Source organism: Ursus maritimus, unplaced genomic scaffold (genome assembly GCF_017311325.1).
Source record: "Ursus maritimus isolate PB19 unplaced genomic scaffold, ASM1731132v1 scaffold_22, whole genome shotgun sequence".
Lineage (NCBI taxonomy): Eukaryota > Metazoa > Chordata > Mammalia > Carnivora > Ursidae > Ursus > Ursus maritimus.
In genome coordinates this window covers 27,023,587-27,049,527 of record NW_024424675.1, presented here as the reverse complement: position 1 = coordinate 27,049,527, position 25,941 = coordinate 27,023,587, and the positions used below count along the sequence as shown (strand labels likewise).

General features: G+C 45.7%; 1 protein-coding gene across 2 annotated transcripts in view; it reads right to left on the bottom strand.

Moving 5' to 3' along the window:
• The window catches only part of CTNNBL1 (catenin beta like 1), a 156,051-nt gene that overhangs the window by 15,265 nt on the left and 114,845 nt on the right, over positions 1-25,941 (bottom strand). For both annotated transcript variants that reach the window (XM_008698113.2, XM_008698114.2), the window contains exons 12-13: positions 13,023-13,120; positions 10,919-10,999 (exon numbers count right to left, since the gene is read on the bottom strand). In XM_008698113.2, coding sequence (XP_008696335.1) covers positions 10,919-10,999; positions 13,023-13,120 — 179 coding nt within the window. The remainder of the gene's footprint in view (positions 1-10,918; positions 11,000-13,022; positions 13,121-25,941) is intronic.

Sequence of the window (25,941 nt, the reverse complement as noted above, 5' to 3'; positions counted from 1 at the left end):
TTACTGCTGACGGGATTCAGAAAAGTTGAGCACAAACGTGCACTCTGTGTTTAAAGGGAAATGAACGAAGTAGGATGGTTATGTATCGTGATGACGGAAAATAAAGTTGGGGACAGTTCTTGTAGGAACATCTTCTCAAGTTTTGGTCTGTCTTAAGAAGAAGCAGGATCACATATCACCTTTATTATAAATGGATTAATGAATTTCTGGCTCCTTCTCTGGGATTCTAAGACACCAGGTAAAAAAACTGATCTGGAGATAAGGGAGTAGAACTAACCTCGGAAAAACTTCTTCGGGTGTCTGACTCCAAGATAGCTGCCGGTACAACCCAACTCATGATCATCTGGCTAGGATTCAGTCTTTAAAGTAATATAAAAGTAACATAAACATTCTAGGATCATCACGAGCTTCTCCCAACCCTATTATTTCCCTCATAGAAGGCTCTGGAAGAACCGAAGGAGTCTGATTTAGAACACTGATGGTTACGTACTAGTAGCACACAAGTGGACTTGCTTCACTAGCGGTAGGGAGGGAATGACTTCTGCCCAACTGACCAATAAGTCGTGCTTCAAAGTGACTAGACAAAGAAAAGAGTGGCTGGCCCATGCAGAGATTAAACCTGCGGCTCCACATCCTTGGCATGTGGGTACGAAGCTTAGTAACATGGGTACAGCAGGCTACAAATACCTCATTCTAAAACGATACCCAACCTCCCTTGCCTTCTTTCCCTCTTAAGAGACCCTCTGACTTTACAAGAAGCCTTTAATTAGACATTGGGAGTTTTCTGAATGACGACGTATTACTTCTATGAACAGGTTTCTCTGCCAAGACGGGACAGAGTACCAAACCAACTAACACTAACTTACTAGTGTCCTTAGGCAGGTCATCTAACTTTTTGTGGCCTCAGCTTCCTTGCTTGGAAATGAGAAGCCTGCCCTGGATCAGGGAAGGGAAACAGGTTTCACTCGCAGCGCCCGCTCTAACTCACTGCAGTGGCTGCCAAGTGTTCTACAAGGAAAAGGGTTGTGGGGCCGACTGGAGCTTGTGTGTGAGACGCCCTGAGACCAGTTAGCTGTCTCTGCGCTGACTGCAGGGTGCGGAGTGGCAGGGGGCCTCACCTGTCTTCCCTGATCCTGTGCTCTAAAAGGTTCCTTTTAGCTTTGATAACGCAAGGCAAATCTAGGACTGAGGCACCTCCATCACCCCACAGGATGCATTTCTGCCTGTATCTGGGTGTATATATGGATGGACTGAAGCTGTTGACTGGTGGTGCTCCCAGACAGTCAGAAGAGCCACCGCGACAACGGCCTCAGGTAGGAGACATGAAGTGTCACCCTGACACGACACAGCGGTCAGCACTGACAATGAGCTCATCCTCTCACAATAAATTAGACTTCCCAGTGACAAAGAGACGAGCCTGGATCTGCTGCTACATTAGACAGGCCATCCTGAAACAACCTGGACGTGTAAATCGGGTGCTCTTCAAATGGCAATACAATTAACAGTTATTAAAGAGAAATTCCAAAAATCCAGTAACTTCCTAAACTATTGTAAATACATCTTACTTTAAAAAATTTCAGAATGGAAATCTGTACAGTACATCAAACTGTACCTGAAATGAGACAGGAGAGTTAAGATTTAAAGGAAGTCTTTCACAAATTAATTCATTCAACTCTCACCTCTGAGGAGAGAGAAGGTGACTGTCTTCTTTGTGAAGCAACGACAACGCAACAGCCACAGGAGTGCTTGCTACTTTTGAAAGCACTTCTTCATTAACCTCACTTGCTGTATATGCCCTGTGTTGGGCATGTACATTTCAGATATCATTCTCAGATTTCACAGATGGAAAAATTGAGACAGATGTCAAATGACTGTCACTGAGTTTCGGTTAAAGACTCTGGTGGAACGTGATTTCCTCGTCCGAGACCTTTTCCTATTTGTCCTTTCACTCTGGCAAGAGATGGGAAGCAATACACGGATAATGACAACAGCAACCTTTCCCGAGTCCTCACTGTGTACCAGACGCTGGGCTAAGCACTTTCATGGATTTCTTACTCTTCCTCATGAGGAGCTGGAAATTTTGACTGCTCCACTTTTCAGATGGGAAAGGGAGGCTTCTGGAGGTGAAATATCTTGAAAGGCCACAAAGCTCATGGTTGAGTAGGAGCTGGAGATAGGAGAAAATCCACAAAGTTTGGCTCCAAGGCTGTGATTCCTTTCATAGTCCAAAGAAGGAAAAAGTTTGTTTTATAGACCTTTTCCAGTATTAGCATATGAACAAATAGCATTTTTTTCTTCATGCCATATCTAGGGTCTAATGCAAACCAGCTGTATTAAACGTGAGGTCCTCTTGTGGCTTCCTGGGCCTGTCTTTTCCTTGTAAATTAAAGAAACTTAAAAAAAAAAAAAAAAAAGGGCAAGGAGCACCTGGGTGGCTCAGTCGTTTAAATGGTTAATTGTCTGCCTTGGGCTCACGTCATGATCACAGGGTCTTGGGAATGAGTCCCTCATCGGGCTCCCTGCTCAGTGTGGAGCCTGCTTCTCCCTCTCCCTCTGCCGCTCCCCTCACTTGTGCTCTCTCGCTCGCAAGCGCTCTCTCTCTCTCAAATAAATAAATCCTAAAAAAAAAAAAAGGGCAGGTGTGTGTGTGTGTGTGTGTGTGAGAGAGAGAGAGGGAGAGAGAGGGAGAGAATCTACAGCTAGGCCAGCAAATTCCACATGCAATTTGGGAAAGTCAAAAAAAGAGAAGAAGATCGGAAAGGTTTTGTGTTGCTCATTCCATAAGAGAGGGCTAGAATAAAAACCTCGATGGTAATTCAGTGAATGGCGCGTTAAGTAGAACAGATTGCAATTCACGGCAGCATAAGCCTGCTTGGGGGCTGCTAAAACAAACAGATTCATCTCCAAAGATACACAAGGAGGTGGTACGTGTGGTGTCAAGGTGCCATTTCTGCAGGGTTGTGTGTTGTTTTCCCCTCCCCCAGCCACATCCTCACTTTAAATGTTAATCTGTCGTCAGGAGCACTATGGAATCACCACCTTTCCACGCGCCTCTATCTCTCTCAGCAGGCAAGTCACAAGCTTCCAAATGAGCATGTGGATGCCATTTCTAATCTGCCCCTGACAGGCAGCGAGCTGCCCCTCGCTGATGCAAGGAGACAGTCATAAAAGAAGCTGCTATGAAGCCAATAAGAATCCCTCTTGCCTTAATAAGAGAGGACGTGACTCAGAGCCCTGATGGGTCACAGTTACTTTATGTAGTCATGGGCAAGAACGGCCCTACCATTTACAAAAGGTCCATCTCTTTTTTCTTCAAAAGCAAGGGAAGAGTTTAGGCCATGGGAGAGACAGCTAAGTGGAGATGTGTGAGTTGGGGGGGGTGGCGGTGGGCACAAACACCAGCAAATAAAACTTTCCTCTAAGAGCTTCTAAAATAGGGCAGACCATTTGAGAAGGATCCTAGAGATGGCCAGTCATTTTTAGCTGGGGAAACCGAGGCTGAAGAAATAATAAAAGGGATTTTTTTGGGGGGGAGGAGGGAGAATGCATAACTAACTGACAGCACTCTGATAAGGATCCAAGAATCTCAGACCAGAACTTTGCCCACATAGGAGAACTGACTATGTGTTAGGCCAACCCTAGCACATAAGCATGTGACTAGTTGCTACAAACAATCTCATTAATCTTCAAAATGACCCTCTGGTAAAATTACCTTGAAAACTAAAACACACACAGGGCAAGCCATCTTCCCCAAAACAGAGTTCATGTGTGGCTGAGCTGAGATTTAACCCTGGGCCATATGACCTCAGGATTCATGCTCTTTCTAGCTACCATGATGCCTCTGTGATGGGTGTGTCTCCCATTTCTAAATTTACTGAAAAAAAAAAAAAAAAAAAAAAAAAAAACCCATGACTGCTCATTTGAATCTTGACAACCTATAAGCCAGCCTTGAAAGAACCAGAGCTTCCGTGACAGCAGATACAAGAACTTGAGGCCAGAAAATAACAATCCTGTTGGGGGTGCCGAGGAAAGACAATCAGGCCCTGCTTGTGGAGACTCAGCTTTAGTGGGAGAGAGACAAGTATACAGGCCAAAAACACTTACGATAATAGCTACCACTTATGGCGTACTTCCTTGTGCCAGAAACTATTCTAAGTGATTTCTATATACTGATCTATTTCATCTTCCCTGCAACCCTTCAAGATAGGTATTATGGTAATACATTCTCTTCCTTTTCTTGATGAGGAAACTGAAGGAGAGGCAAGATTTGGGTCTATGGCATGCAGGCTGCCATGTACAGGGAGCACGGGGAGCCACGGGGGCCGGGAGAGCAGGGGAGGCTTTCTGCAGGCAGTGGCACGGCAACACTAAGCAGCACGCTTGGCACATGGTACACACTCGACATGCATCTATTGATGGACTTTTCTGCCAAAGCTCTTGAGGATGCAGAGGAATTAGACAGCTGCAGGAGAAGGCTGTGGGAAAAATGGCACAGAGAGGTGTTCTGGATAAAGGAGAGAAGGATGAGGAAGGCACAGGTAGTACAGAGCTGCTTTTGCATGTCACAAGGGAAGGAGAAGTGAGATATGCAGCTGGGGGCGGCGGGGGGGTGCCAGGAAGGCCCCAGTGGGAGAGGCCTGGCAAGGCCTGGCAAGACTTTAGAGCACATCCTGCAGGTAACACAGAGCCAGTGTGTACTGGGTGGGTAGGGGCGTGGCACAGTTGCATTTTCAGTTTAGAAAAATCATTGGTTACTGTGTAGGAAATGGATCGGAAAAGACAAACCTAGGGACAGGGAAACCAGTTAGTGAGAAGGGCACTGCACTCCTACAAGAAGAAAAGATGCTGGCTGTCCCTGTGTTCACAGTGGTATTGAGGACAGCGGAACATGAAGAGGCTGCACAGAGATCAGAGGTAAAACTTACCAGATGGACCCATGGTAGGACCAGGAGAGAAAGGAGGAAATAAGAGAAACTGGTGACTGGCCCTGGTGCAGTCAAGGAGGGGAGGGGATGTTACATGGTTAGGGCCAGAGACCAGGCTTTGGACTCGTGACTGAGCCACGGGTGATGTCCTGTGGGAGGGGCTCTGAGAGTCAGCAGAAACTTAGGAGTCCCCGATGCACAGCCCTGATCCTACCAGGCCTGTAGCAAGCCCATGAGGATGGCACTGGAGAGCCTATGAACCCCACTGGAACAGGAGGGCAGGGAAGATGACAAAAGCCAGAGCATGTGGGGCCACACTGCAAGGTAAGTGGCAGAAGCACAGGACCAGAACTGAGCTCCTCTAATTTCTCCTCTGCTGGCAGAAAGGATGACTGACTGGGAAGGGGGCAGGAAGGGGGCCACAGAGGGTGAATGTGCATATGGCTACATCGGTGGATGTCTAAAGGAGAGGAAAAAGCAACAGGACACACCCTCCCCCACCATCACTGGCTCCTACTGGCTATCAGCTGTGTTCTGGCAAATTCTTGGACACAGAAAGTCTGGGAACGACTGGCTTAAAGAACAGCTGAGAGGTACTCTCAGCAAGATTCTCTCTTTTTAAAGCACTCCCCAGAAGCCTCCAGCACAGTTAGCAGAGGAATCAATGGCAGTCTCCTATTTCTCCTGTCTCCATCCTTACCCAGTGCCTTCGGATCACGTACCCCACGCATCCATTCCTGTGCTCCACCCCCTCCTGTATAGATCTTTAAATGAGTTTTAGATGCTAAGGAAATAGTGCAAGTCTGTTTCAGACATCAAGTCCTGTGGATACTGTTTCATTACAAGGAGTCCATCTTTCTCTTTCCAGGATAAAGCCTAGAATGATTTAACTGTGGCAAAATTAGCATGCAATTTGTAAGTCATTACAGTGCAAAGTATGTGCTGAGAACACTTTATTGAATAAACCTGCTGAGTATAATTTTCCCAGGAACTAAAAAAGGGAAACCTCTCTTCAAGGCTCTCCTCCCTCTTTTAAAATCCCTGCCAGTACCTATATAATTATGTCTCACTTCTGAAAGCCAGAAGCCAGGCATCTCTGTACATTTAACCGAGAGAAGCCAGAAAGAACCAACGAGAAGTCAGGACATCTTCCCAAAAACAGGGACCTTGGTATTTTCTGGGCTCGGTGTTGTTTGGGGAGTCAGGTGAAATCTGCTGAGACAAGCATCCTGGATATTTACAGATCATGGAGAACTGCTGCTCACTAGAAGACTCTAAGAATTACATGCCCTTTAAAAGTTCAGGTCAAATCTTGTTAACCAGGAGCCCCAAGGGCATGTCTAGATACACTGTGGCCCTGGAATCGAGCAGTCACTGAAGACAACATGAAAGCAGGGGACCACTGCCCCAGATGTGGAAGTCTTTGCCAGTCATAGATTACTGCAGTAATGTGATCCCAACTAAATGTGTGTAGAATTCTGAGCTGTCCTGTAGCCTCTTCTAAATAGTGTTCCACCTTGCTGAACACTGCCACAGGTAGGCCACAGAATCTACATAGATGTCCTGAGATATTTTTGATGATGGGGCAAATCATAGAACAAACAAAAAAAAGAGGGTTAAAAATGAGAGCAAAGGAACAATGTAGAAAAAACCCCGGGACCTTCAATCTTCCATAATACCCAGGGACAAATGTTAACTTCATCTCATGAGCGATGCTTCTTCATTTAGTGCATGTCAGTCATTATGTAAGTCCTGAGACTATGATGAACAAGAGATTACAGCCCCAGAGACAGAGTAAACAAATACTGAGAGGTTATGAAGGGGCCCTGGAGATGGGGGTGATGCTACTTTACATATGGTGATCACTGAAAACTCTCTGAGGAGGTGACATTTAGGTTGTGACCTAAAGGTGGAGGGAAGTGCCAGCAGGAGAAGAGCCAGGATAGTGGGGAGAAGCAAGTGCAAAGGCGCTAAGGCAGGAAGGCGTGCATAGGTGCAGGAGAGGACGCTAAAGAAACAGGGGCACCCAAATCATGCAGAATGCTGCAGTCCTAGGGGAGTTAGAAAGTGTGTGTATGTGGGTGCAGACAGGGGTGATGGGGGTGCAGACAGTCCAGAAACAGACAACAAAAGGTTCTCTGGCTGCCAGCTATATGCCAAGCCCTGTGAAACAGCTCTCGGGTGTTAGGTCACCAAATCCCACCTTCTGTAATTCCCCAAAGTACACAGGTTGGGACACACACCTTAGAAAGAAAACACCACTGAGGAAGGAAATAAGGCTAAGAAGTCAAGCTATTTGTCTGTATTCAGAAAGCAGAAAGAAGCCGGGCTCTAGAGCCCACGCTCTCCCTTCTCATCCTCTGCTCCTGGGGTTGAACTTCCTACTCGCCCCCCAAACTTGGCTCCCTCTGCCCCTCCCCTTTGCTCCTGCTCCTCTTCAGCTGAAAATGCCTGATATATCTCTACCTTAAACGTGCAGCTCGAACCTTGCCTCGTGCACAACAGCTGAGGGTGCCCCCGGCCGCAGTCGACTGCTCCCTGCTCCCTGGGCGTCTCTAGCCCTCGTCAGCAGCACTGCTCCTGGGGCCCCTTCTTCCACAAGCACTTCCAACTCTCACCCCCTGCCAGTGGCTGGCCTGGTGCCTCGCACAGAGCAGGCGCCTGAGAAATATTTGCCAAGTGACTGGATTCTCTCCAGTAAGTCCTGGTCAACTGCAAACCATGGCCATTTGCACTGTGCCCGTGGAAGTCTGAAGTGTACAGGGAAGATGCGGGCTCTGAGACACTAAAACTGTCAATACCTGACCCGCATTATCTGGGGCAGTACCTGGCCCTGTTATCTAAGGTCTTTTTTGTTGCAGACTTGGTGAAGTGTGGAAGTGTGGGAGATATTTATTCATTACTGATCTGACAGTCAATGTCATCAAATGCCTGAGAAATAAGCATTCAATTCGAGTCAACAAATATTTGCTGAGTTCCCAATGGGTGTAGGACATCCAAGTTTAATGGAGATGGGGTGGGGTGAGGCAACAAATTGTTTATGACTTAAGAGAGAGCAGTGCATGAAGGAGAGCTGAAGAGGAGGTCGTTTTGCTCCAAGTCACTTTACACCTGCCAGGCGGCTGCATCTGCCAGGACGGAGCCCGAGTGCTGGCAGAGAGCACTGCTCACGAATGCATCCCTCACCCCCCACCCTGCCCTGTCTCTCTGAGCAACACTGAGGCTGCTGAGCACTAATGGCCTTGGAATGTTTGCCAGTGCCCAGCAAAACGGCCTTGGCATCAAGGAGACAGATGTTTGTCAGGGAATGGCAGGAGCCCTGGTGCCCGTGGCACACAGGAGCTCTGTGAAGGCGGGGGGAGAGCGGCTGCGGCGATTACTCTCCGTCAGTGCTAATCAATTTCACACCCTCTTCAGTGCTGATAATAGATAATATTGCGGGAAGCGGGCCAAGCTTCCTACCGGCCACATGCAAGCGGCTCCCTCACGCCCAACAGCTTACTTGGTCTCCGTCAGAAAACGTCTACTCCAGCTTCCCCTCAAGTGAGGTCTATGATGGGGCCAACACTCTGGTCTGTTAGGGGGACTCCTTCCGGGACAGATGGCAAGGAGGACGCCCTCAGGAGAAGGACTGCCTGGCTACCCTAAAAGCTGCACCAGAACGACAAAGGAAGCTGGGAGCACTGAGCAGCTCGTAGAGATGTAGCGAGGCGCTTTACGTACTTTGTTTTGTCTTTATAATAACCCCAAAAGGGAAGTGTCATTTCCATTTTACAGATGAGACAACCAAAGTTTAGACGCGCCTGGGTGGCTCAGTCAGTTAAGCGTCTGCCTTCAGCTCAGGTCATGATCCCGGGGTCCTGGGATTGAGCCCCACATCGGGCTCCCAGCTCAGTGGGGAGTCTGCTTCTCTCTCTCCCTCTGCCCCTCCCCCTGCTTGTATTCTCTCTCTCTGCCAAATAAATAAAATCCTAAAAAAGAAAAAAAAAAGACAACCAAAGTTTAGAGGTCAACCCATTTGTCCAAGGCCTCAGAGCTAGGACGTGGCAGAGCTGGAATCCACATCCAGAGTTCTGTGACTCCCCACTCACCCAACCTTTTCTCGGAGGCAGCTGCTCCTCTGTATGAAGGACCGCGAGGTCACTGATCACCCTCTCACTGTGCTCCACCCTACTGCTAAAAGCCGGCAGAGTGACCAAAGGATGTGCACTTGAACCTGAGGGACAACACTGAGTTGAAGAGGACCTGAGAGATCACCTTTGCTGATAGGTTACAGCTGAGAATCCGGCTGCGTGAAGCACAGTGACAAGCCACGGTCACACAGTGATGGAGAGGTGGAGCCTGCCTAAAATTCTACGTCTTTCCACTCGCAGGTACTCTTTCTACCCCTGAAAATCTCCTCTAGCAGACAACACAGGTCTTCTATCAGAGCTGGAGTTCTAACTGTCTTGTGGCTGCTTCCCTACAAAAGCCTAGGGAAATTTCAATTTCTTTCTAATTATCATTCAGAAGAAAAGAAAGAAGACATTACTCTGGCACTTAAACAGTCACTAAGTGTCCACCATGCACAAGTTACTGTAAAGGGAAGAAAAGATGGAAAAGGAAACCTCAGTCAAAGAACAAAATAAAGGGGGTGGAAGGGCAGAATAAAAGAACCGTGTGTGCAACAGGCTGGCATCTGAAGTCCAGCCTCAGAATTGAGAGCCTCTGCCTTTTATCTTGTAGGAGTATCACTGTACAAACGAAGAATGTCCCAGTCAATTCAATCAATCAGCAAACATCTGAGGACTTACTAGGCTGAGGGAAATCCCGAGCATGATAACCACGGCCACCTGTCCACTGGCATTCATAAATGAAGGTATATCTTATGAAAGGAGAGGGGTGAACACGAAGGGGTGAAGAGACACAGGACATGGACAACAGGGTCACTGTCTCCCCCGAAGCTTCAGGCTCTCACCCTGGCCTGAGCCTAGCTTGAGGGCAAATGCTAGCGTAGCTCCCCGAGCATTCGGCTCTCCCCACAGCTGCACTGCTCCAACACAGATGCGAGGAGGGGCTGAACTGGCTCTCCCACCAGTGAGGGTCAAAAGCCTCAAGCGCATCTTTAAGGCAAGAAGAACAAAAAGCGAACGGAGTGATACAGCAAATCACAAAGAAAATGAAGTCTATTACAGACTTCGAGAAAAAGCAAGGAAAGGCTCCTTTGCTAATGTGACCAAAGACTGAGGAATGTCTTGCAGGGATGAGAATTAAGATTGGACATTAAACAACATGAATGTCTGCCCCGATGAAGGTGACAGATGAGAAAGGTAGAGGCCAGAGATAGCAGAGAATAAAATGGAAGCATGTGGAAAGTATAGAACGCACGATACCAGCACAGCAAGCACAGCCCCTCAATAAAAAAACCTGACGGGTTTCATTTCTCTCAGCAGCCACGAGCAGAAGAGATTCGGCTCAGTCCTCTGGAGCCTGGTACGCAGGCTTTGCTGCGAGGCATCTCAGCCTCCTTTCTTCAGGTCTCCAGTTTTTCATCCGTCAATGAGTGACCTTGAACTTTCCTTCCAGTTCTTATCTCTCATGATCACCCTTCTCTCGGACACTTCCCTTCTGACTACAGAAGCCAGGAGGAGTGTGAACCAAGACGCACTCTGCCAGCTGTGCCAACGTGGTACCAAGTCACTGCACTGCACTCTGGCCAGACTTTTATTTAAGGGGAGCTCATGTCAAGGGTACTCACGGTATTACCCAGACGCCCCGGCTGGACAGGGATCAATCCGACATGTCCTCCCTCTTAAAGGACATGCACTCCTATTAGAAGAGCAGGTATAACCACTGGCTGACTGTCACCTGCTCTGCCCTAACAACAGGTTAGGTGGCACGTGAGGGGAGGTGGTACCTGTGCCCTTGCCTGTACCATGGGGACAGAGGAGGTACAAAGGGACCCAAATGGAATGCAAGTCGATAGTCGGCAAAAGACAGGCAGGGATACGTACATGTTTTTCCCCTTCAATCTTCTTGTCCGCCACCTGCATTGCGTCCAGATACTTAAAATGCAACTCCATCAGTCTGTCAACCTGAAAGAGAGATATTTCAGACATGAGTGAGAAGGAAAAAGAATACCAAGGCAAGAGAACAGTGGGGCTCCCATTCATCTCACTGTCACTCCTTACAATAGGAGACCCACTCTCCCACTTCTGACATCAGGGATGAGCTCTGCTTAGGAACACGGCAGGAATGGATTGAAGAGCTGGGGCAGAACATGCCAACACCTGGGATGGGTGCAGTCTGAACACAGGCCCATTCCCCAAAGGACGCTGCATTCCCAGCCCTTTGAGGGCTCCCGTGAATTTGAGTTGTTAAAAACAAATAAATAAATAAAACTTCAAGTCTGTTTTTGCAAAGAGAAGGAGCTTGAAGTTACATACTTGGTATTCACTTAGAACTTTACAGAAATTTCTTTCTTCCAACTGAAACCTTTCATGTTCAGAATCTACCCCAGAGCTGATCTTTTTTTAAAAAGGTCTGAGTAAAATCTCTCTAGTTGCTTTCGAGTCAGAAGAGAGTACACGAAAAAAACTCTTTCAGCAACTTAAAAAAAAAAAGGCCCTGACTTCTGCTCAGCAATAACTTAAAAATCAGTTTTCAACTTAGCAAAAGTCATGCTTCAAACATGGCCTGAGGAACACTCGGTGGGTTTGAAAAAGTTTCATTTTTCCCTAAGACTTCCAAAAGACTGAACAAACACCATGAAACCAGCCTAGATTTCTAAACTATCTCTTTACTAGCTGGCACCACCATGGCTCTTGGCAACCCTGATATTTACTCAAGAGCTTATAGTGGTTAACAGCAGATGGTGCTTCAACACGGCATCAGAGTCCAAAAGGACTGTGCCCAAATCCTCTCTGGATAACAATGACGACCCCAAGAGCTTATATATTTCAGTTTATGGAGTATTTTCGTGTCCATTATTTCCTTATACCTTAAAAAAGCCTGAGAACGTAGGCAGGAAAGATAGTGACCCTAATTTTAAAGATGAAGAAACCGAAGCACAGATATTAAATGTCACCAGGGTGACATGATTGCTAAGGTGTTCTGTGCCTAACCTCACGATGGCCTCTTCCCTGCTATGCTGCTAGTGAGGCTGGAAAAAACGGTCAGACACAAGCTCAGAGAGAGACAGTCATAAACTCTCTCTGAAGGAGAACAAACTTTCCACCTTTCCTTGGACACAGAAAGGAAAAAAATTACGGTAAGTTATAAAAGGGTTTTTGGCCCTTAATTTTATTCATCTAGAATGATCTAATTCGTAATTAGCGGTAGACCGTGGTCATGGGCAAGTAATATGATGCCTCCAAGCCTGTTTCTTCACCTGCAAATGTGGACGAAAGCCACACAGAGGGTAAACCCCACAGTGCTGGGAGAATACATGCAACAACAAAAGGGACCTGCTGAGCCCCCCAGTCATTAAATACATGCTGGCTCTTGTTACTGTTAAAACTCTTACGGTTTGGCATGCTAAATCACAATGCAAACGATGCATCTAATCTCATTTACGTGATCATTCCCTTATCCCAAAGGCCATCTAGGACAGGCTCTCCCTTCCCTATGTCCATACCAGAACCTTCCATCACTGCCACCTAGGAAGGCCTCATTTAGTCTTCCTCTCCTTGACTCTTCAAGATGGGAATTAACATGCCCATTTCAAAGACAGGGAAAACAAGGCTCAGAATGGCACACATGTTGAAAATAGCAAAACCAGCCTCAAATCCAGATGTCTGAATCCAAAGCCCATGGTTCTTGATGATTTTGCCATGCTGTGCAACACCCAATCCAAATCCTATTACAACCCACTCTCACTGGGTCTAAAAATCTCCCTGAGGTACTAGCTGTCGGCATCCCAAAGTGCTACTACTCCCAGAAGGATGTATCTGGAGAGGAGAGGCAGAGTCACAGTAAAACACGAAGCCCAAAGCCATGCTGGAGAAGATATTTTAGGGCAGGAGCACTCAGCTCAGCAACCCCAGATGGCATCAGGTAAAGAGCCCTTCCGGCCCCCCAGCCCCGGGCCCGGCCTTACCGTGCAGCAGGCACACCCACCTTCTCACTGTCATTTTCAGTGAATTTATTCAGAAGCCGGGTTCGCTGCTGCCCTCTTAGGTTCCGCAGGAGGGAAGCCAGGATCGAACAGACATGCTCTGGGTTGGGAAAGAGAAAAGGGAACATGCTGTGATCAGAGCGGTAATTATTACCTCTCTTCAAGCCTGGTCTGGTTCTATTGGAGGAGGAATAAGTAGGCCTTCCCTGACTGCTGCTATTGATTAATAAGACAAGAACTTAAATTATGGCATTGGAAACCTGAACTGATCTTCACAGGCTGCACAAGAAACGTATTCAAAAGGGAGGATATCTTCAAGGACACCTTGAGCAAGTGAATCAAAACTAAGTTAGAACTTCTAGTCTGCCTGGAATTAATTGATTTTTATTGTCCACAACAGAATCTTAAACTAATCCCCCATTTACAGAAATAACCTGTGAACAGAGTATGAATGTCTGCTATGAGATGAGGATATAATGAACAAACAAGATGTGTTCTATCGCGTTCTCAAATTACCTCATAATTTCACCACATAAACATCCCAGAACTGAAGTAAGAGACACGATAGGGTGCCGGGGTTATCACTTCCACTCTGGTGCAGCTGAAACTCCTTTAAGTTTGAAAGCAGCTGGCCAGTAAGTACTTCAAAATGGTAACAATGCTTTTTCAGTTCACATAACCCACAGGCTTCTGTTATGAGCTACTATTTTTCTACCTTGGGCAGAAGAGGGTAATTGAAGGGTATATTATAAGCTTTAGCTGTGAAGAGATTCTTTTCTTTAAAAAGAATTTTTAAAAATCAAGAATAATGACCTTGAAAAGGAGGCAGCAGAAGTCTAGTCGTGGAGAAATGACAGAGTGAAGTTTATTTTGAGATAATGCCCAGAGCGTGGGCAACAAATACTCTATCTGAAAAGTGACTGAAGAACATCTTCACATGTCAAACTTCCCTTGAGTTCTCAAAAAGTCACCTATTAATTAAAGCCACCGGTAGGCATTCACCGCAGCACAGACATGGCTGTTTCCCCCTCATTTATGTCAGAAGCATTCCTGCCTCTTCATGTCCCCAGTCTCGTACTGCCGGAGCTAGTCCAGCATCCTGTCTTCTATCTACATTCACCTCCCTGGGAAGCCCCACCTTAGTCCCGCAGCTTTAAAAACCACCAGTTCTGTCCTCTGAAAGCAGACTCACGTGTTCACCTGTCTACCTGCTCTCTCCGCGTGGTTGTCAACAGGTCCTTTAAACTGAACACATCCCAAATCCAGCTCCTGAGCTGCCTCCTCAAACCTGTTCCCCAGTCTTTTCCACCTAGTTACTGGCAACCAGGTTGTCCAGTTCCTCAGGCCGAAACTGGAGACGTCCCTTATTCTCTCCTTTTTCACATGTCTCACAGGAAACCTTGCCAGCTTTACCTTCAAGTTATACACAGAATCCCACCTCTTCTTCCTGCTGCCCCCACAGCGGCTACTCAGGTCCACACCACCGTCATCCCTTGCTTGGAGTATTTAATTCAATATTCTCTGCTTCCACCCTCGCTCCCTCTGGCCTAATCTCCAGAGAGCAGTCAGAACGATCTTTTAGTTTAAAACCCAAAGTCAGATCCCATCTTTTCTCTGTTTAAAGCCCTCTGATGGCTCCCGAACTCGCTCGGACTAAACGCTGTTTCTAATGTCAGGCAAGCGCCTGTCCTGGGGCCTCTGCACTTGCTGTTTCCTCCACCTGGAACGCTCTTCCCCACATGACCGGCACGGCTCCATCTTCACGCCCAGTGATACTCAGCTGCCATCTTCTCGATGAGGCTTTTCCTTGATCACCCGTTTGAAAACACAACACCCTGACATACCCAGTTCCAAGTCCTAGCTGCTTTATTTTTCTCTTCAGCATGATTATCTTCCACAACATTGTATTATTTACTTATTCTGTTCACCATCTCCCTTCAATTAGAGTATCAGCTCCTCAAAGGCAGGAATTTTACTCTGCTCTTTTCATTGGTATATCCTTCCCTGGTCCCCAAACAATGCCCCAGGTTCGCCCCAATATCTTTCAACTTTCGTGTGAAGCTCAGTTTGTGGTGGTATAATCTCCACCCTGAACAAAATGAAGGGAGTAGAGAACAGGGAATAGGAAGGGGTGAGTGCAGGAAGCAGAGAGTGGACGGCACAGGACCTGTCTTCACCGGAAGGCAAAAACCCAGGGGAAGGGCAGTGAACCAAACAGCTCAGCTCAGGGTGAGAAAGTAGGGTAAGACAAGGTCATCATTGGAGGCACATGTCAGGGAAAGTCCTCTGACCTCTATGCATGCCAAGGAGAGGAGAGAAAGGCAGAGTAGGGGACATAATCAGTTCCCCCAGTCTGAGGCTCTGATCTCTTCAGCGGGTGAGCAGATGTGGGACAGTCCATAATCAGTGCAGTGAACTCTAACAGCTCAGTTCTGAAACTTTGAAATTACTCAGCATAGTAACTGGCAACAATCTCCATGTGTATATATGACAACCTGACAACCACAGAGGAAGAAAAGGAAATCAGCCAGAGTTCTCACAGATTATCTGGGCCAAATCTCTCATTGTACAGACGGAGCAAAGAGCGCAGTGACCGGTCTGCACAGCTAACTGGTGAAAGAGGCAGAACTCAAACTTCAGATGACTCAATCATTCACTGACCACTTGCTCATTTTTGTGCCTGGCAAGCACTTGGTGCTCAGGGCCCCCAAACAAACAACACATTATCCCTAATCTCAAGGAGCTCCTTATTTAGTACAGAAACAAAACATTGGTAACAGTGCAGTGTGACGAGTCCCATCACTGAGGTAAGCACAGGGGACCTGGGGGCACAGAGAAGGCATATGTGACCTAAAAGGATTCCCACTGTAGGTAACAACTGAAAATCTTCAAAAAGCCCCAATACAACAGCTATGGCTGACAACCAGGTAGAGAAGGGGAGAGAGCGTGCAGGCCAACGAAACAATACATGCAAAGGCCAGTTTGGATGGAGTGTCATATCCACATGGAGGAGGGGAGGCCAGTTAGGTGGCAAAGGGTGGATCATGAAAAAAAGTGGCAAGGATCCACCCATGAATTTTAAGCTGGGGAGAGACAAGACGAAATCTGAGTTTAAACCAACCCTTGGCGCTGGAGTCCCTTTAGAAATGAAGATCAGGATAATGTTTCTCTTTCCTGATGAATTTTTTATGCTAATCAGGGTTCCCTCTTTGCCTCAGCTATTGGGAAGCTCAAAGATGAGTTTATGCTCAACTATAGGAAGCAATTTCTTTTATTGCCTTATTAGTGATTCCCTCCATGATTCACTAATGGATTTTAAAATAAAAATAATGGGGGCGCCTGGGTGGCTCGGTTAATTAAGCATCTCCTTTTGGCTCAGGTCATGATCCCAGGGTCCTAGATCGAGCCCCATGTCCCCCCCCCCCCCCCCCCCCCCCCGCTTGTGTTCTCTCTCTCTCTCAAATAAAATCTTTAAAAAATAAAATAAAATAGAAGTAATGGATACACATGGTAAAAACCAGACTATACACAAAGTTATAAAACGCATTCAACAAATATTTATTGAACACCTAATATTTGTCTTTTCCCCTACCCTTCTTATTATCCTTTTCTTCTCTCCCAGGGGAAAAAACCTACAAGGTACCTTGTGTACATTCTTAGAGGAGAGGAAAAAAAATACATACATATATATACACACACACATATATGTATCTTTCCATATCAGTACATACTTCATTTCTAATGGCTATCTAGAATTCCACTGACCTTATTTATCATAATTTTAACTAGTGCCCTGCCCAATCATGAGTATTTTAGGTGGTTTCCAGTTTTTGGTTGTTTGTTTTGTTTTTGCTGTTAGAAACAATGCTGCAATAAACATCCATGTACGCATATCCTGGCACGTGTATTCTTACAGCAAATTCCCAGCAGTGAAATTGGGTGTGTCAAAACGTATTCACATAGAATATACTGAAAGACACTGACAAATTATTTGCCAAAAAGTTTATACCAATTCTATGTCCACTCTCAATGTCACACACACACACATGCAGAGAATGGAAGAAAATTTTATATACCTATATAAATACGTATATACATATATATAATAGTTATGGGTGTACATATGTACATTCATATATAAAAATATATGTATTTATACTCTTACATATAAAGAGTATCTGTTTTCCCATATCCTAACTCAGATCGGATACCATCCGACTTAAAAATTATGACAACCTAGTGGGTGAAAAGTGGGATCTTCTTCTGATTAGCATGTTTTTGTTCTTGTTATGAACGAGGTTAAGCAGCTTTTCTGATATTTACTGACCACTTGTATTGCTTTCTGGGTGAACTGTCTGGCCTTATTGCCAATTTGATTTCTATGAGCTCTCTGTAAATTAAGAATATTATCCTTTTGTCATATACGCTGCAAATATTTTCCCCAGTTTGACATTTGTGTTTTGACAAATTCTTATTCAAAGCTAAGGTTTAGTATCACCATATTGTTTTGCTATAAGCAGCTCCAAATACCTAGTTGAAAGTAAGTGGGGTACAATAATAACTGTCACCAATTGTGTATCTATGACAGTAGGCTTGAGTCTGTACACAATTTTCTCATCGAATCCTCACTACTAAGCTATGAGAAAGGTACCATTATCATCCCTCTTTTATAAATGTAGAATCCAAGGCTCAGAGAGGTTAATCAACCTACTTAAGGTCATGTCCTTCAGTCAGTCGTGGGAGCTTAGGTTTGAACCCAAGATGCCTGACTCTGAACAGTAAGCTTTCCTACTATGTTGTTACATGCTTTCCAGATATAAAAGGTAACCATCAAAGCTTTTAAAGAAGAAAGATAAAAGAGACCAGAAACTAAACCATGCAAAGCTTGACAATGTGCTTCATGTGGGGCTCATTCTGTCCAAAAGACTGGCACTATGTAAATGTGGATTTTAAAAAAATTCAACAATTTTAATGAGAGAAAATGAAGCAAAAGGCCATATGGAGTTAAGACGTGAATAACAACCCCTCTTCTCTCTTCTACTGAATTACTCTTTCCAGAGGTGATTTCTACCAGAGTCCAAATAAAGAAGAGACTTTGGGTTTTAGGCAGTTCTGCAAATACTGAACCAGAACTTCTCAAACTTCCCTTTTAATCTTGCTGATTAAGATGGAGGGGAAAGAGTTGCAAGAGAATGTTCTCTATATGCCTGAACAAGAAGGGAGGGTGGGGTGCCGGTGAAACAGTGAGGATATCAGGAGCTGTAATTTTCAGAGAGGAAAATGTAATATACAGAGTAATCATCTTTTTTGCACTAGATCATATTAGCATGCATTTCTACAGCTCATCCCAGCCTGGAGCAGGAGATACCTTGATCTATTACAGAGGTATATACTAAGAACAAATGGCATTTACTTATTTGCGATTTTTCGTAAAGAACAGGTTGTTAATTTCAGGAGACCTGAAGCTGCTTAGGGAGCCTAGGTACCTTCCGTCTCTCTGTCTGGGTGCTGTGGCTGGCTGTAGGTCACTGGTGCCTGACAGGTAGGAAAACACTTCAGCTACCCTAAGTTTTATACTTAAACACACACACAGTTTCATTAGCCACTAATAAATGTAGCCTCCCTAGGAACAGATTTCGGCCCAAGGTGGTGTCAATTTTTCATGCACCAAGAAGATGGGAAGAGCTGCTGGCACAGAGAGTAGGGGAGATAACAGGTTTATCTGTTGGCCAGCACGGCTCAGCTGCTCTGTCATTTCGACAGGATAAAATGGAGTCGAAGCACGGCTATGGAGCTGTCAACGCAGATGGGGTGGATGTGGTGACTCCCACTGTAGAAAACAACCTCCAAGGCAGGGCCCAGGGAGAGCAGAACACACACACTCACACACACACATATTAAAGGACTTCACCAGGCTCCCGAGAAGGGAAGGCCAAGCAAATCTACAATTTCAAGTCACTAGGTAGGGAGGTCGGGGTCTGGGTGGAGTATTACCGAGCCAGTACTGAAACTGGGCCAGTGTGAGTCTGCCCGGGGTGCCCTGCTCCACACAACTGCCAGCCTTGGACACTAACTAGTGACACTGCCTGGAGGGGTGGTTCTGGCCCCTCCTCCTTAGTTCACATCTCTTTAAGGGCCTCTCAAGGGTGATTAGCAATGGGCCAGCCCTCTGGGTATCTGCAAGGGGGCTGAAAGCTTGATTCTCTGGGGTCACTTAGAGTTCAGGAATTTCCAGAGGTGGAAGAAGAATTAGAAATCTTTGGTTCAATTCCTCTGGAATTTTGAGTATAGAAACAATAGCTAAGAGATGCGATTTGCCTCAGGTCAAAAGTACCTTTGTGGGCCACTGACATCTAGATCTGCAATTTATCTTTTTAAAAAATCACGACAGAAACTTCTGAGAATCTGATGAACCCTTATGCATATTATCCCTTGCAAAATGTATTATATACAACTGTAACATTCCCATGGAGTTTCAGATGTTCCCATCTCTTCAGGATGGCTCCTTGTTTAAGAACCCATGATCTAGTATACCCAGATCAGAGGTCTTTCCAGAACGGTAAAAACCAGACTGTGGCAGTCACTCCAACTAGCCTTGTACAGTGTGTGCTGTTTTTGTGAAGAATGAGATGGACTAACGTTTCCCATCCTTTTTCTTAAAAAAGGGTGGTCCAAATCCCAGGAGGTTACCAACACCTCTCTCTGTGAGGAGAGCTATTTATCCATACATAGGCCCGTTAACAACCAGGCTTACTAGCGGCCCACTGCTCAGAAAGACACATGGGTACAGCAAGAAGTCTAACTCCCAGGACCTGCTCCAGAAAGGCCTTAATTAACCTTATGTGGGGCTTTAGGATCAGACAGACTTGGATTTGAATCCTGCTTCTGGTGCTCACTAAACCATGGGCATATTGTTTAATCACGAAGTCTTAGTTTTCCTGTTTGTAAAATGGGGCTGTCCCTTCCAGCTATTAAATCCATTGTATCAAATGAGACAGGTGCACAATAGGCATCCAACAGACATTCATTTGAGATTCGCTGTATTGAAGAGGAACATCGCGAGAGCCTCCTGCCCATGTACCTGTCGTAGATCACCACCTAGCTCCTTCTACGGTGCCTCCTGGTTGCGTGCCCGCCACCGAACGTGTTTCAGTCTGCCTGTGCCACCCTCACTAGCCTGTGCTGAGAAACACAGGAACTTAGGTGGCCCGACTTTCTCAGCTGGTGGGGTTATCTTCTGTAACTCGAGATTTGTTCTAACCCCGAAGAGGGAGCAAGGCCAACTCCACTCAGACTCTTTTTTTTTTTTTTTTATAAAGATTTTACTTATTTATTTGACAGAGAGAGGGAAAGCCAGCGAGAGAGGGAACACAAGCAGGGGGAGTGGGAGAGGAAGAAGCAGGCTCCCAGCGGAGGAGCCTGATGCGGGGCTCGATCCCAGAATGCCGGGATCACACCCTGAGCCGAAGGCAGACGCTTAACAACTGAGCCACCCAGGCGCCCCTCCACTCAGACTCTTTAATCCCACAATAAATTAAAATAAAGTGCTTATGTGTGACTGCCTACAAAGCCAAATAATACAAGTTCTGGGAGACCTGTAAGACTGCCTGCGGTGGGCAGTGGCTATTTACTAGTAAGCTGAAGGACACAGCACATCGAAGCAGAGATGGTCCTACCTTTTAATAAAAATAAATGTACTCGGCCATGGTAATCATCTACCTTTTGATCTTGCTGTAGAACTGAAAACACAGCACATGATCTGTAGAGGAAATGAAAAATACCTTCTCTTTTATGAGTTTTGTGATCACAGACAATTAATTACAGGGCACGAAGTGGTACACGCACCAGCTACTCCTTTACTCAAACTTCTGAGTACCTACTACGTTCCAGGCAATGGAGCAAGTGCTGGGACTGCAGAGATGAAAGAAGACAGTCCACCCTAAAGGAGCTCATCATCTTACGAGCAAGGCTCAGAAATAAACAGCTACAATCAAGTACACAATTATGTGGCACACGAGGAATATGCAAAGCACACGTGTGAAGGGTCCCTAACTCAGTTGGGCATAGGGTAGGAAAAAGGAAGGAATGGGTAGGGGTGGCTCTACAGGTTGACAAAAGGAAAACATTTTTCTCAGACTACTGGGAGTGACGCAGAGCTGGGTGTGTTACACTGGCAAGTGACCGGCTGTGATCTCATAGCTCCAAGTTCTCTGTGGGAAAGTTGGTAGAGAGACAGAGGCCAGGATTTTGGGTTCTACTGGCACATTTAGTTCCTACGGGTCTCCCAGGGTAGGGATTGGGGTGGGAGGTGGGGAACAGGGGGAAGAAGGTGACAGGGAGCACAGTGACAATCCCTAAATGACTTCCTTATCCTTCTGTGCCAAGAGAACGGCTTCCAGATGTCAGAGGTGTCCTGCTTGCAGCTCTTGAAGCTTTGGTTCCATGAGGCCACCAAAAGGGAAGAAGAGGCCCGAGCAAGCTGAGCTGGGCCACAGGAGGCAGCCTCCAGGGGTCTCAGACTCAGGAACGGACACAGATTCATTCATTTATTCATAAAATAGAACCCTATAATGTATAAGATACAGTATTTTGGGGACAAAGACATCCAGACACTGACTCTGCCCTCCAGGTGTTTGCAGTCTATCATGTCTAAAATTACTTGACAGGAAGTGGTAGTGAATGAGAGAGAGGCAGAAACTGAGGAGGGCGTCTGGGAAGACTGGCATGCAAGATGCCATGTGAGCTGAGCCTGGGAGAAGAGAAGAGAGCAAGAAAAAGAGCCTTGAAGGGAGGAGGGGCAATGGGAACAAAGGTATTCTCAGCCGATGGACAAGCATGCATCGAAGGCATTAAGCTGGAATGCACGGGGTCTGGACATAGAACTGGGAAAGGGCCGGTGTGGCAGAGGGAAGGGAGGATGAAAGGCGATGAGGCTGGAAAGATGGGGGAGGGGATCACGTAAATACAAATGCTGGACTATGGAGAATGGAGCCTGATCAGTGCCCTGAGAGCCTGGGTTCTAAATATTGGCCCAGCCCGGCTGGTTGGACAATGAATTCAGGGCCCCTCTGAGGCACATCCAGCTTCAGAGCCTGCACCTGGCTTCCAGCAGCCCAAATGGTTAAGAAAGATACGGGTCAGCCACAGCTCTATTCTTAGGATGGAAATGGTCCCTGTACTTCAACCATCAGGCCCATGTCTTGGCAAGATCTTGCAGGGCCACTTTAAAATTCAAGGCCATGCGGCAGGGCTGCCTTTGTTTCCACGGAACATCTAAGGCCGTTAGCTCTTTTGTCTTAAGGAGATCATACAGAAGCGTTCTCCTCTCGTTTCTAAAATTAAAACCATCTCTGTTTTATTGCCCATCCTTGCTGCCCACCTGCCCCTGAACTCCCCCAAATGGACGGACATCCTGCTTCCTGGTAAGACTCTAGATGCAAACAGGATGTTTAAAATACCCTAATTAAACCGATCCTGACTTCAGCAGTGGTGTGCTAGAATACAGATTAATCTGCTTCATGCCCGGCACTAGCAGCTGAAGTAGCAGGAGGCCCTGTCAAATCAAGCCACAACATTACACTCCTCTGCCTTTATTATTATTTTTTCCTTTTTTACATTCCATTATAATGGACATCTGCTTAGCAGGGGATGTGGTAACCCAGGAAGAGTCACGCATGTGTGCTCAGCCACTCCAGCTGAATACTGATGCAAGTCAAGTCAAACACTCTTCTCGAGACAGATGGGTCTGTGCTAGCATCTATATATAGCCCTCCAGACACATAGACAAAATGCATATATTCCGAGTCTTCATAAACATTTACTGACTCCCGAATATGTGGCAGGCACTGGGCTAGAGACTGAGGACTTAAAGAGGCGATATTTATTGTAAACCTACTATGGGCCTGCGTGTACTCTGCATGTGTTACTTCATTTAAGTTTCATGACAATCCTGTGAAACATGTGTATTATTCTCCCCATCTTATAGATAAGAAACTAGAGACTCAGCCAGGAAAAAAAGTTTGCCTCCCATGGTTTCACAGCTAGGAAGTGACCTAATTAGTTCCACTATAATAAAACTTGATTATCTTCCTCATGAGTTAAAAATACCCAATAAGTATATTTAAAAGCCATTCAACCTCACTAGTGTTGCAGATAAAGTCAACGAGGTAGTTTCATCTGATGAAAATTTCAAAATAGTTGATGTCTGGAAGGCTGTAAGGAGGTGAGCTCCCCTACACTGCTGGCTACATGAGTACTAAGGATGCCGCCCCGAAACCACCGCTCTGCCGTATGAACTCCACAATAGATGGCAAGCTCCTCAAAAGTGGGGCCCACAGCTTATTCATCTCTACACCTTCAGCATCTAGTCGTGTGCCAGGAAAATTCAACTAATACTGAATGTGACATCCTAAGAGAACACCATGGTTTTAAGAGTTAGCCGTCAGAGACACATATGCATAAAAAAGGAATAACTGATTCCCTGAGAGGGTCTGGATCAATCAGGGAATTTTCAGAGTCTCCTCCGAAGAACGGGGAGGAATTTATCAGAGAGACAAAGGAGGAACACCATTCTAGACAAAACACAAGAGGTTGAAAGGCATGGAGGTATGAAGGAGCACAACACAGGACAGGCTGCAGGGGGTGGGTGATGGGGTGTAAGATGAAGCAAGAGAAGCAAGCAAGAACACTGCACACTCAACTAGAGGCAGGACTTTAACCCCTAAGACCTACAAAACACATAATGGAGAATAAGTAGTATGATCAGATTTGTGTTCCAGAAACATTTTTCTGGAAGATTTACTAAAATGTACACTGGAGGAGAAGCAGGACCAGATCCAGATCATTACAGAACATACGAAACAAACACAATATATTGCATTTGGGTATATCTAACAGTTACTTCTCCCTAAGCAAAAACCGGAATAGTTAATGATCTTTCAGAAAGAAGCCCAGTTTCCTTGCCCGCTTCTGGAGGAAAGAAGTAAAGTATGACATAAAGAACACTAGAAAAGAGTTAAGAGGCAGAGATTTCTAGTCCGAACTTTGAAAAAAGTCTTCTACTTGGCTCTGAATAGGTCTCTTGCCCATCTAACTCTTAGGGCCTCAGTATCCTTGTCTGTAAAGGAGAGAAGTGGCCTAGATGATATATAAGTAAAGTCCTCCCTTAACTGAATTACAAGACTCTACTTATCAAAACGAGATGTGAGCAACTACCAAGTGACCCAGCAATTCCACTCCTAGATACTACTCAAGAGACAATGAAAACACAAGAAGACTTGTACACAAAATGTTCTATGAAAACAATGTTCAGGGCAGCTCCACTCACAATAGTCAAAACCTGAAATAATTTGTCAACAGGAAAAATATGCCCACACGATGGAATACTACTAAGGAACAAAAAAGAACAAAGTACTGATGCACGTGACAACACGGGTAAATCTTAGAAACAGTGTGCTTGGTGAAGGCTTTACCCCCAAAGCTTACCCGCTGCCTGAGTCCGTGACCTGAAGCTCTAGACGAGGCTCACCTGAGACATGATGCACCTTGAACAGTGGATGCCTTTGTGAGGCGGGGAGAGGGACTTGATAGGGACGGGCACGAGGGAACGTTCTGGACCTCAACAGAATATGTATCTGTCTACATCTACCAAGCAATGCACTTGAGATGTGTGCATTTCACTCTATGTGCTCTTATTTATTTATTTTTTAAATTGAACTCTAGGCTAATACTCCCGCTGAAGTGTTCAGGTGAAGCATACTGATGTCTGTAACTTCCTGCTTGCATCAAAAAATAAAATGGACGAATGAGAGATGGACAGAAGTGACAAAGTAAATACAGTAAAATGTTAACTACGGAATCTAGGTGGTAGGTATGTGAGCATTTATGGTCTAGTTCTTTCAACTTTTCTGTATGTTTGAAAATTTTCGTAAGAAAATATTGGGAGGAGGAAGGCAAGGAAAAAAGTGAGAGATGAGCACTTGGAATATAAATGATGAGATTCCTAAAGGTTATTTTTCCAAAAAGTAGTTTTTAATATGTCTGTTGTTTGAAATTTTGAATGCATTTTCCATTGAAATAGGCCCACTGAAACCCATTTAACCTGAAATATAGCCAAAATTAATTCAGTATTCTCATTTTTCAGTTACGATGAGATTCCACAAACATTGCCTAATCACCTACTGACTGCAAAGCAATATGATAGGTGTTGCTTCTGGTTGATTTATTTTCTCTTTCCCATGGGGTTTCCCCCTCCTTTCAGAGTCTGAGCACCACTATGGATTTAAAAAAGTGTTTAAGTGCTAGCTTAACTAATTTACAGCCTTGAATCTGTGGGAAAATATGCCTTGTAGCAAGAAAGGGATATAGATGCTCAAAAATACTTCTTTCTGCTACACAACTATTCTCCAAGGGCCCAGAGTGAAAAGAACAGAATGATGTGGTAGCTCACGTTCCCTCTCAGGGTTTGAGCTGAAAGCATGAAGCTCCCCAGGTCAAGTGTCCGTGTACCAGGGAAGGTCCATATTTCAGATGGGTTGAAGGAGAGGTCCATGAAGCTTTAAGTGCCTCCAATGGGCATACCCAACCATCTCCAGGGGAAAATGGCTCCTACAATGTGCTTTGTCAGTGCAACCACCCCATCACCCTGGCGGCACCAGTGGGGACTGGGGAATGATGCTGGTTCTGGTGGGCACCATGAAGAATGAGCTGGCCACCAGTGACTTCAGGAACTCTAGAGAAGGCCTGGACAATCCCTACCCAAGAGATATGTTCTATGCCAACTGGTAGCATCCTGACTAGTTAAGACTGCCAGTTACCTACCCATTTTCTCCGATTCCTTACTAATAGAACCCGTATACACTTGGTAATTTACTGAGCTTAAAAAAAACAAAGGCAGAAAAACAAACTACAGCTTCCCTTATA